Genomic DNA, 13,198 nt, shown 5'->3' with positions numbered 1-13,198 from the left:
AGACGAAAAGAGTTCTGTGAACAGACAGCGGTGATGGTTGCACAATAATGTGAATATACTTAATGTCACTGTATACTCGAAAATGGTTAAAATGGTAATTTTTATGTGTATTTTTACTGCATTTTAAAAAAAACCTATGACACTAAACCTGCATATATTTTCCTATGACACATCATTACAAACAACAATAATCATGCATGGGATGAAGCGGAGATGAATAAAATGACCAAGAAAAGCCAGACTCATTTCTTACCAATGCCACCATTTCTGTCCTCATTTCCAGCAGCTTCCTTTCGTTTAAAGAATACTGAAACAAACATGTCACATAGGTCAGATGCTGATTTATTCCTTTCTCTGTCTCCTCCTTCTCTAGTGCCTTAACATATTCTAGCCTCGCTATTTCCAAGAATATGTAACCTCCAGGTTAAAGTAGCCTACTTGGCCCTCTCCTTTAGATGTGTTTCTTGAGGTTTCTTATTTATATTCATTTATCGCTCCAGTATCTGGATTCCTTTTTGTCATCCTTCACCTCTCCGCTATGTTTTTCTCTTTTCATCTCTTCACTGTGATGTCTCTAGGTCCCTCTCACTAATATAACAGCATTCTCTGGGACCAATTTAGACGGATGCTTAGTCATACGCTAGTTGGCTTTGAGAGAGTTGAAAAAAGTAGGGAATAATTCAATTTAGGAGCTATCCCAGCATAACTATAGACAAAACTGGTCACTATTTGAGGCTTAGACAAAAGATAGGAAGGATATTATATGTGACACAGATGTTGCTTTGTGATTATAAAACACAATGTGAATATAAAGATACAAGACATACGCTATCATATTTTGGTTTTCATTAAAAACAAACAAACCCACGTGGGTACTGTCACAGCCCAGTGTTACTGAAGGAACTGACAAATTCTACCCAAAAGTAAAATGATATCTTGCCTTTGGCTATGAATGTCTGTGCAAAGATTTAGTGTAATTTTGCTGACATTGAGACCAAAATCAGATATACTTCCTTAGTTGTGGGCATTAGGATTTAATTGAACAAATGCAAATCTATACTTTAAGTGAAGAATGAAAAATTCTTCACTGTATATTGTTATAGGGGAAAATAATTAACGCTTTTGAAGTATCTACAAACTTTCTATTTATAAAAATTTCCCAAGTCTACCAGGTGGATAGAGTATAAAAACAACATTACTTGAAAATTAAAAAAAAAAAAGAAGAAGAAGAAAAAACCCCCAAACTTCAAACTAAAGACTAGTCACTAGAACTAAAGAATACTCATTTCCAGATTTAAATGTCAGGGTATCAGATGAGGAGAGCTATGCATCATATCACCACCAGAGGGCAGGGTAGAACTGGATTTTCTGCACTCCTTTAAACTCTGGCCTTCAGTAAGTTACTATTAACTTAGCTACAAGAGAAAGAAAGTGTAAGTCTTGACATTATCACGATTTTAAAAATAAGTTCAGTGTGGCTCCATCTTTATGAAAAGAAGTTTATAGGCCATATTACTTTTGAAACTGGCTGTAAATGTCACTCCACTTAATGTAATTGACACTATAATTTTATTAAGGGAATGAGGGGATCAAATAATTCATCTTCATCAATGCATATTAAATACATGCTAGCTTCATAATACTATACTACTTTCCTGCACCTTGGAGTAATCTAAGTTTAGCATTACCAAGAACAACTCAGATAGGTTAGTAAATCACAAATTCATTGGCTTTAATCCATCCTCACATTTGTATTTCCCAGTATCCTCAGTATATTTCTTCCCAGGTTGGTTAATTACAGGCATCTTCCTAAATTAAGTGAATTCAGAATTTTTGCTAATTATACAACCCATAAGGACAAAGGTAATCAAGAGTTCTCCTCTTCTATATACGAGTCATATGCTGGTGATCACTAAATATTTTAGTGATACTAAGTGATTTAATCTTCATGATTGAACAGTGTTTTAATACTAGAAAGATAGATAGCATGGGCATAATCAATTATTTAGTATAATGAAGCTCAACTTCTATCTTGAAATCCATAGGCAGTTCCAAAATATAGTTGAGTACTTGTTTGAGTTTCAATATTAACTTCATTTGTTGTTGTAGCACATTTTGGTTAAAAGCAAATTGTGAAAGACAATGAGGCATTCAAACAGACCCATATCAAGACACATCATAACTAAAATGCCAAGGGTCAAAGACAAAGAGAATCTTATAAGCAGCAAGAGAAAGGCAGCTAGTTACTTACAAGGGTACCCTCATTAGAATGTCTGCTGATTTTTCAATGGAAACTCTGCAGGCCAGAAGGGACTGGCAAGAAATATTCAAAGTTATGTAAAACAAGAATCTACAACCACGAATACTCTACCCAGCAAGGCTTTCAATTAAAATGGAAGGTGAGACAAAGAGCTTCCCAGACAGGGAAAAGCTTAAGAAATTCATCACCAACAAATCAGTATTACAAGAAATGTTAAAGGGACTTCTGTAAAAAAAAAAAAAAAAAAGGGTAAAAATGAGAAGACTACGAACAATTATGAGTATTCAGTTTCTGCATGTGTATCCAATTCTGTGTTAGTGAAAAATGTATTATATGCCCTATTTCTCATTATGCTAAGAATGAAAAAGTTATCTACCTAATGTTATCAAATTCAAATAAAGCCAGCACAAGTAGATGGGTTAAAAATAACTAGAGGCTACCCAACACATATCTTTATTAAAACATACAACTTATTGTACCCCCTGTTCATAGCAGCATTTATAATAGCCAATATGTGGAAGCAACCTAAGTGTCCATTGATGGAAGAATGAACAAGGAAACATGAGTGTATGTATATATATATAGTAATATTATCCTGCCATAAAAAAAAAAAATCCTGCTGTTTGAACAACATGGATGAACCTTGAGGGCATTATGCTAAGTGAAATAAATCAGAGAGATAAATACAGTATGGGCTAACTTACATGTGGAATCTAAAAGAACAAACAAAAAAAGAAACTCAAGCTCACAGATACTGTGAAGATGGTTGCCAGAAACAAAGGGTGGGTAAAATGGGTCTTGAAGAGGGTTGAAAGGCACAAACTTCCAGTTAAAAAATAATTAAGTCATGGGGATGTAATATACAGCATGGCAACTATAGTTAACAATATCGTATGGTATATTAGAAAGTTGCTAAGAGAGTAAATCTTAAAAGTTCTTGTCACAAGGAAAAAAATTTATAACTATGATGGATGTTAACTGGACATATTGTGATGATCATTTTGCAATATGTACAAACATCAAATCACGTTATACACCTGAAACTAATACATGTCAATTACATCTCAATTAAAAAAAAGAAGTGTTACTGTGAAAGCTCTGAGGGATAAAATTTGTATTTATATGTATTTTCTTTGGAAAAGCAAGCAAGGGCAGCAGAGCTGTATTTCCAGTTTTCTTAGGTCCTGTGCATGATCCCACAAGTCATTGTGCAGATATGTATCTCCTTCAGTTTAATCATTTACAACCTACATTTGTGGTATCTTTTTGGTAACAAACTTACAACACTACTTTTCATAATTAAAAATTTCACGTTAACATAACTTAAAGAATCCTTTAGAACATGGATTTCAAAACAATGCCATATAGTCATTAAGATTTCTCCATTTAAAAAAAGGCAATATGGAAATAATTTTTTCATCTTGAATTTTGATATAGAATCTAATACTATTTAAAATTAATAATTTAATATTATTTAAGTCAGATAATCAACTCAACTTGTATAAAATCAGGACCTGTGGAAGTTTAAGTCAGTATTAAATAGATCAAGACTGAGTGTAATTTCTTTATCAATATCTGACACATAATTTAGTATCTCTGAAACAAAGAAAAAAATTCAACTTGATTTGACCAAGATTTTAATTTTAATGTTACTTTTGAAAGCAACAAACTTGTCCTAATTTAAAATATAATTAAAATAAAGAAAATACTGTCTAACAATGATATACAGGTAAATATTTTACAGTACTTATGAACTGTATAGAAACTTAGACCAAGCATTCCATCTTGCAAAGAAATTACTCATACTCTATTTTTAATAAACATACCAATTCTTTTACTCTGCTCTTTTCTAGATTGAAGTCTAATTTGGTATCTGTTCGGACTTTCATCACTTCATCCTAGTAGGAGGGCAAATGACAAAAAAAAGAAAGAAATCCAAAGTAAGAAATCCAAACGCTCTAAGGATGTGAAGCCTGGGAAAGCTGTACCCTCCAGTGCTTCTACCCTGAAGGGCTAGCTCAGAGCAGGGCAGAGTAGGACAGGGGCTCACAGAGAAATGGAGATGGGGACTAGTGACGTCAGAGGACTCTGGCCAAGCCACATCTGGAGTCAGGCTTGTCTTGAGACTTCCCAGTTATATATACAAACAATCCTTTTTATGCTTAAATTAGCCCAGAGTGAGTTATTGTTGCTTTTAACCTCAAGATTCCCAAGATAATCTCCTAGTGGAATTTATAATTAGAACCATTCCTTGGACAACTTTGGAAAGCAGAGATGGACTCAAAGAAGTAAAATATTACATTTTTATTTAAATAAAGCCTTATTTTTTTTAGGTGAGGCAACCCTTGGTTTACCTCATAGACTGCAAGGACCCTGTCAGCTTACAATCCCTTTTTTAAAAAATGTTTACGCCTACAGCACCTGGTCTTCCTAGGTGGTCTCCCATCCAAGTACTAATCAGGCCCGACTCTGCTTAGCTTCCGAGATGAGACAGGATCGGGCTTGTTCAGGGTAGCATGACCGTAGCCTACGGCCTTCTTTATGACACATTAAAATCTTTTCTTAATATCAATGTCTTTTCTACTTAAAAAAAATCAACTGGCACAGTAAGCATTTTAATTCATTTAAGGATCACATGTAATCCTCTACAGTCACTTCTAAGAGAATCTAAGGGTTCCAAATGTTCTACTTTAGAACATTTTTCATTTAAAAATGACTTAATTCCCCCTCGAATACAATTTTCTTAATCAATTTGGTTACAAAAATCAGTAACTTATTCACTGGCTATGTTCTTAGCTAAATCTTCCAGTGTGTACTTTTGAGATGTATTACACGAATATTTAACATAGAATTAAGTTTTTAAGAACATATAAAGTATTTCTGACATATTTTTACTAAGGTTACATAACTGTAAACAAGCAAGCAAACAGGAATGAGGATCTTACCATTACTTGTTGTTTTAACCGATGTAGTTCAAGCTTTACTTTCTAAAAAACATTAAAAAGAAACAAGTCAAGGATATGTTTAGAAGGTTAGAAGAAAAATATAAAATTTGGTAATACGCAAATACTAGAACATATATTTATACACAAATTCTTCAAGTTGTCCTTCATGCAACACGAAGGTGGCTACATTCAGAATGTAACATTAAATAGTCTCAGTAGCAGAAGTGATTGTTTTGCCAAGATCGTTTAATTTTTTTTTAACTTGTTTGCCTTCAGAGGCCTTGCTTTCTTTAACACCTCTTTTAATTTTTCTTTTAACTAACAGCTGACTTCAAGGACAACTCTGAGAGTTTCAAACTTTATCTTTTTCTAGCAAAAGAAGGAATCTTTGATAGAAAGTTTCTTTCAAGACTAACAGGTAATAAATGAACTTCCTTTATGGGACTTCAATAGGACTGAAAACAAAAGGAAGATGCAAAGACAGCACTTAAATGATCCCACATGCCACAGTTTACGAAACTAAGGAATATTTTATAGCACATTTATTTACAATAACCAAAAACTGGAAACAATTCTAATATACATTACAGTAGAATAATGTGGGATATTGATATAATTCTATAATGAAAAAGAATGGTCTATTGCTGCAAGACACACTGTATGATGCCATCAGTTGAAGTTCTAGAATAGGCAAAACTAGTCAATGGTGATATAAGCCAAGAGAGTGGTCCCCTCTGTGGGAGGAGTAACTAGAAGTGGGCATAAGCAGAACTTCTGGGGTACTGCTAATGTTTTACTTCTTGATCTGACCAGTAGTGCACACTTTGTGAAAATTCACTGAGATGTACACTTACTTGTGCACTTCTCTGTACATATATTATATCTCAATGTCTGAATATAAAACATTTTATGAGTGGCTGCTTAGTTTTACCTCATTTTCTGCTCTGAGGGCTGAAAATTCACTCTTCTCCAAAATAATCATATCTTTTTTGACACTGGCAATCTGAGACATTATTTGCTGAAGAGTGATCTCCTAGGAAAAGAAAAAACAAAACATATAACCCAATCTAGTCTAGAAAGTCTACCTCCTATGGTCTCTTCCTGGCATCATCCTATGGAGAAACTAGAAGAATGTGGACACAGGAAAAGAGGTTCGGCAAGGTCATCCTCTTTGCCAAAATCAGAAAGGAAAAGAAGAAAAACTCAAGTCCAGCATCATCATCAAGTGAATCATAGTTAAAAAGGTGGCAGTCTAAGGACTCAAAACACACTGCTATAATTCTGGCCACATCTCCATTAAAGTGTGGTAGATGGGAATAGTCAGTTTTCAAGCACAGCGAGTTTTGAGGCATAATGATTCCATGAGAGTTCACTAAATAGCTCTGAATAAATATTTTTTATGCCACTGTAATCATCTGCCTTTCAACTATGGTTAAAATTACTATATGCCTTTCAATAAAATATTATCCAGAAACATATATTACAAATAATACCCTCCCTTTAGACTTTAAATTTGCTACAGCGCCCTGACAAAGCCAACCTGTTGCACCTTCGTGACCATGTCTTTGTAGATGATATCCATGTTGGCCTCTGTGATCTTGACCAGTGCAGATACAATGATTTCTGCTTGTTGAGTAGTAAACCCTAAGTAAACACACAAAGAAAATCATACTCAGGAGACTCTAGTTATCCAAAAAATTTTTTTTAAAAAAATTCTCCATAGTATGGGAGAAAATGCAAACTTACACATTCAGAAGCAGGAAGAAAGCCTAGTGTGGTAGGAGAGTGAGGAGACTACAGTCACAGGCTATTATCTGTCTGTCACTCTGGACAAGTATGACAAATCTGAGTCTGCTTCCTCATGTAAAGTGAGGAGATGGGCTAATGTCCTTCTAATGTCTTTCCTAGCTGCCAAAAATCATGTTCTCAGTGGTCTAATAACATAGGGGATGCCTGCAATGAAAGGTCAAGTGAAAAAAAAAAAGACTTAAAATTATAATTTGTTGCTTTTATAATTTAACAAAGATTCTATGTAATTTTTTTCTTCTGTATTGTCTAAATTTTCTACAATAGATGTGACTTCCTTAATTTAAAAATATATATATTAGCAAAAACAATTTACGTAAGTAGGAAAGCTCAATTGTTTTATATCTAGCACAAATAAGACAAATCGTTAACTATTGAATTACATAAGGATTCAACTCAACAATATTACTGTTTTTAATAACTTAGATAGCAACTTCTAGTTCACATGGGGAATTGTAATAAAACACTTAAAACCAAGTCCCTGAAAAGTAATTCCTTCTATTAAATACATCCATCTATAAGAACTTCAGAAGAATCTACTGATTCTTGTAATTAATGGCATATTTATTTGAATAAAGTTATGACTGATACAATCTGAATGAGATTAAACATGGGACTAAAATTAAAAAAAAAAAACAACCCACAGATTTAAAGGAGACATAAAGACCTCCAAAGACTTACTCTCTTCACTTCATTCAAAATCCTTTAATTTTCAATGTGTGGGTCATGCACATCTAGAAAAATCACCCAAAAGGTTACCCACCAAAATGTTTAGATGTGGGTATTGCGATTCAGAATAGTTTTTCTTATTCTTTTCTGTCTTCCTAATTTTTTGAAAATAAACATGTCTTTCACAATTTTTAAAACTTTAAGAGTTTGTAGTGAAACATGATGAGGTCTGGCAATTATGAAGAAAGGAAAAACAGAGAGTGGAAGAGAATGTATGCTGATAATAACCTCCAAAGCCTTATAATTTATAACCACCTGTGGGAAGTGACAGGGATAAGAAAAAACAGAAGTTAAGCCTGAAAACCTACTGGGTTACCAGATACGAATTAATTTTTTGCAGGAATGAGAGGACAAGACACAATCAGTGTTAGTGAGATTACAGACAGAGGAAGTTTTGTTAATCAGGAGACATTAACTCTGGAGAAAAAAAGGATAAAGGATGGAGTATTCCTCGAAGGGTCCTTCCTGGAATTATCCTAACCCATACAACTAAGATGTCTATCATTCATCTTGGTGCCTTCTCGCCCTACACTTACTTCAGTGAGGCCCTCAAATCACTGGTCTTGAAACATGCAAATATTCATGGGTCAAGGGTTGAAATCAAGAAAAGCAGGAAGCACATTTTAAACATATATCAGTTTTATTTGTCAAAATAAATAAATAAATAAATACATAAAATTTTAAAGTGGGGGAGGGGAAATGAACTCCACCTCTCATTGGGAGGAAGTTTTGGTGGCCATTTTGAGTCTTCCGCAGTTACCTTGCCACAGTCACACTTAACAAATATAATGATGCTCCCTTGATATCATCAACACCTAGTATATGTTAAAATGCCCCCATTATCTCCAATATCTTTTTACTTTTGGTTACTTTGAATACAAACACAAAAGGTCCAACAAAAAAAAAAAAAAAAAGAAAGAGGAAAAAGAAAGTAGGAAGACTTCTGCTTATGAAGATAATTTTAGATGTCCCCCTCTTCTCACTTTCGCTTTTCTTTTTGACCAACAAAAGTTTTGAGAAGAAAAGTTGTAAAAATTATTATAGAGCATTTGAGTTTTTCCAAAGTACATTCAAGTATTATCTCATTTAATACTCAAAAGGCTCTTTAGAATTATTTTGCCCAGCTACCAGTGAGGAAATGGAAACTGAGTATAAAAGGTCTCTCTAGGCTCTGCAGCTGGATCCTGGCATAGCTTGAACCCAGAACTCCTAACTCCCCCACATAAGCACAGAATTCACTCTATCACCTTGACTTGGTGATGTGAAGTACATTTACAGAGGGTGGCTCTTCAGATATGAATATGCACAACTGGATAAATACTATACAATGAAGTAAAAAACGGATATGCTTATTTCAAAGGCATAATCTATGATATTCAAGATTCTGATTTGGGGAACATATGTGTTACCATATAGAGAATTATAATCAGTGTATCTGTCCAGATTAGATTAATTATGAGAATGTTACCTATATACTAAGTGTACTTTCAATAAATGTCATATGTCAGAGCAATCTTATATATTAATTAACTCAACAGCAATAAGGGAAAATGTTAGTCTGAATATTTTTTTAAAAGAACATGATAAATTGATATTATCGGTAATTGCTGCTCAGTAACATTTAATTTCATAAAAATTTTAAAAGCACATAAGATGCATAGTAATAAAACCATCATTTTTGTGCTTCAGACAGTTGGCACAGAAACCACTCCTGAGTTTTGCTGACTTGTATCTAAATTTTTATCTATAACATTATATTTCCAGAGTGATGTTGTTATAAGAGTACACTTGACTTGGGCAAAATATATGAGAAAAATCTCAATTGTACTATGAAGCAAAAATGTCCTTCAACAAATGAGGACTTAAGTCAAAGAGAAATATGAGAAGTTAGATGAAATTGTGAGAAGTCATAAGTTATAGTGTTTTTCTATGGCACTGAGTGACCATTGAGAGAGGATTACCATTTTCTTCGAGTAAACACACTAAGGCATGGGTATCAAAGTAGAGCTTTCTACTTGCAGAAGAGGTGAAATCTTGGCATTTGCGCCCCAGCTGCAGGTATCCAGCAGAGAGGCTTAGCTCTAAAAGAGAAAGAATAGTAGGGTTTAAAATAGGATCTAATCGTAAACAAAAGCGACTCAGCAACATGAAGTAATCAGGCATACCTGGAAACTTAATTATTTTTTTCCATGACAGCTTTATTGAGCTACAATTCGCATCTCATAGAACTCACCAATTTCAAGTATGTAATTTGTTTTTAGTATAGAGTTGTGTAAGCACCTCTGCAATGAACTTTAGAACACTGCCAACAGCCCCAAAAGAAACCCTGTACCTTTAGCTATTATGCCCAATCTCCCTATTCCCCCACTCTCAGGTAGCAACCACTGATCAATCTGTCTCTATGGATTTGCCTACTCTGGATACTTCATATGAACAGAATTGTATGGCACGTGGTATTCTGTAACTGGTTTCTTTCACCTAGTGTGGTGTTTACATATACCTTGTAGTATGTATGTCAGTACCTTATTTCTTTTTACTGCCAAATACTATTCCACTGTATAAATATATCAATATTTTTTTACCTATTCATCGGTTGAAGAACACTTCTGTTTCTACTTTTTGGCTATTATGAATAATGCTACTATGAACATTTGTGTATAAATTTTTGCATAGACATGTTTTCAGTTTTCTTGGGTACAGATTTAGGAGTGGAACTGCTGTACCATATAGTAACTTCATGTTTAACCTTATGAGGTTATGTCAGACTGTTTTCCAAAGTGGCTGTACCATTTTACATTCCCAAGAGCAGGGCATGAACATTCCAAAATCTCCACATCTTCAACACTTGTTATCATCTTTTTTATTATAATCGTCTTAGTAGGTGTAAAGTTGTATCTCATCGTTGTTTTGATTTGCATTTCTCTGATGGCTAATGATTTTGAACATCTTTCCATGTGCTTATTGGACATTTGTTTATCTTTGGAGAAAAAAGTATTCAGACCCTTTGCCTATTTAAAAAAAATTGGATTATCTTTTTGTTGCTGAGTTGTAAGAGTTCTTTATATATTTTAGATATGAGTTCCTTATCATATATATGATTTCAAATATTCTCTCCCATTCTGAGTTGCCTTTTACTTTTTCATACTGTCTTTTGAAGCACAGAAGTTTTTAATTTTAATGACCCCCAATTTATTTTTTTTCTTTTGTTCCTTGTGCTTTTGGTCCCATAGCTAAGAAACCATTGGCTAACTCAGAGTACGCAAAGATTTACACCTGTTTTCTTTTAATAATTTTAGTTTTAACTCTTACATTTAGGTTGTCGATCCATTTGAGTTAATTTTTGTATGTGGTGTGAGATGGAGGTTCAACTTCATTCTTTTAGATGATGTAGATGTCTAGTTGTCCCAGCACTAGTTTCTCCCTTAAATTGTCTTATGACTGTTGTCAAAATCGACTGACTATAAATGTAAGGGTTTATTTCTGGGTGCTCCATTCTATTCCATTGATCTATATGTTCTGTCCTAATGCCAGTGTCACATTTTCTTGATTACTTCGTTGTAAGTTTTGACATCAGGAAATGAGTCCTAATTTTGTTCTTTTTCAAAACTGTTTTTGCCTCTTCTGAGTTGCTTGCATTTCCACATGAATTTTAGGATCGCTTTATAAATTTCAGCAATCTGGATGCCTTTTCATTTTCTTGTCTCACTGCTATGGCTAGGACTTCTAGTATAATGTTGAATGGAATGATGAGAGCAGATATCCTTGCTCTTGACTTGAGAGGGAAAGTATTCTGTTTCTTGCCATTAAGCATGATGTTGGCAGTGAGTTATTCACAGATGCCCTTTATCAGGTGAAGCAGTTCCCTTCTATTCCTAATTTGTCAGCGTTTTTTTTTAATAATTAAGGGACACTGAATTTTGTCAAATACCTTTAGTCTTTTGAGATGATCACATGGTTTCTCTCCTTTATTTTGTTAATACGGTACATTACATAAATTGATACTCAGATGTTAAATGAGCCTGGTGTTCTGGGACAAAATCCCATCTGGTCATGGTGTATAATATACTCCTTTTTATATACTATAAGATTTGTTTTGCTAGTATTTTGTTGAGGATTTTTGTGTCCTTATTCATAAGAGAGATTGATCTGTAGTTTTCTTTCCTTGTGATGTCTTTGCAAAAAAGATATGTTTTAAAAATTTGTATATAACCATTTTTATGAATTTCTGTGCACTTAAGCACAGATGCCACCCATTTTAGAAACTGATTTCAAGTGCTCCTTTGAAGGAGGTGACATAGTAATGGTTTCCTGGCTTTGTATTTTAAGAACTACAAAAATAGTTTAAAAAAAATACAAAACGATTGCAGTGCCAATTTGTAATTTTGTTAAGAAAGGACATTTCAACATAACAGTTCTTTACTATTACAACCATACTATAAAGACATTTTGATAACAAAGGGAAAAAAAAGAGAGGAACAATATAAAATAAGAAAATTTCATTTAAATGCAATTAACATAGCTGTATGAAAATCTTGCTACATATTTGTCCTTACTTTTCAATGATGGCAGGTGTTGTAGAAGAGATAACAGTCATCTACTAACTCAAAGTTCAAAGGTTTTCTCAGTAGGTCTCCTAAATAACCAGAAAGATACTTCAGCTAATTAACTCCTATTCTCAATCCTTTACCCCTAAACACTCGAAAAGAAACTGCAAGTAAGCAAAAATGTGACATGGACAGGATGCCACAGAGCAGATTCTTCTCTGTTAGTTTACAGCAGTAGTTCCCAACTTACTGGTACTTTGAAAGAGTACGGTTGCTGTGATCACAGTTAGTATCAAGATAATTGCAAGAGATCCAATAATCATTCTGTACCACACACTGTAGACAGGCAAAATCTAAAATGCAACTACTATTATATTCTATTCACATTTCATCGGTGTGTGTTTAACGGTTAAAAGAGGGCTCTTAGATTCAAAGAACCACTAGCCTATACTTTAAGGTCCTTGGCAAAGCATACAAAGCCTGTTTTAATTTAGACCACACTTATCCTTTCAGCTTTCTTTCTAGCCACCTAAGCTATTCCATTTCCTGAACTTTCACGCCACGGTACCTTAAGCTTGGCTTGCCCCGCTTTTTCAACTGGTAAATTGAAAGCATCCTTTTTACCCCTCTCCATTTAATTTGAGAATTTACTAAGCACCCTTTATGTTCTGGTTATGCTTATAAAATTTATAGTTCTCTCTGTTAACTCTACCCAGGTCAGAGAGTGGCCTTTATTGCTCTCTTATGTGTTCTTGGTACATGTAGCCCTGTACAAATAGCTCTATAGCACTTATATTATTTCCATATCTGCATCATCTATTAGTCTAAGATCTTCAAGAGCATCCAGTCTTAGTCCTTTTTGTATTGTTAGCATCTAGCAGAGGGTTGGCATGCTGCAAACTGAAAAAAAAAAA

At 34.0% G+C, this 13,198-nt stretch overlaps 1 protein-coding gene and 1 pseudogene across 1 annotated transcript in view; both read right to left on the bottom strand.

Moving 5' to 3' along the window:
• The window catches only part of MCUR1 (mitochondrial calcium uniporter regulator 1), a 33,010-nt gene that overhangs the window by 3,477 nt on the left and 16,335 nt on the right, over nucleotides 1–13,198 (bottom strand). Inside the window, exons 3-8 of the mRNA XM_006909319.3 lie at nucleotides 9,702–9,821; nucleotides 6,746–6,849; nucleotides 6,137–6,238; nucleotides 5,206–5,247; nucleotides 4,087–4,158; nucleotides 254–307 (exon numbers count right to left, since the gene is read on the bottom strand). Coding sequence (XP_006909381.2) covers nucleotides 254–307; nucleotides 4,087–4,158; nucleotides 5,206–5,247; nucleotides 6,137–6,238; nucleotides 6,746–6,849; nucleotides 9,702–9,821 — 494 coding nt within the window. The remainder of the gene's footprint in view (nucleotides 1–253; nucleotides 308–4,086; nucleotides 4,159–5,205; nucleotides 5,248–6,136; nucleotides 6,239–6,745; nucleotides 6,850–9,701; nucleotides 9,822–13,198) is intronic.
• Nucleotides 4,670–4,788, bottom strand: LOC112477660 (annotated as a pseudogene).

This window comes from Pteropus alecto, unplaced genomic scaffold (assembly GCF_000325575.1).
Source record: "Pteropus alecto unplaced genomic scaffold, ASM32557v1 scaffold121, whole genome shotgun sequence".
Classification (NCBI taxonomy): Eukaryota; Metazoa; Chordata; class Mammalia; order Chiroptera; family Pteropodidae; genus Pteropus; species Pteropus alecto.
The sequence above is the reverse complement of the archived record's forward strand: the minus strand, read 5'-3'. Positions and strand labels throughout refer to the sequence as shown.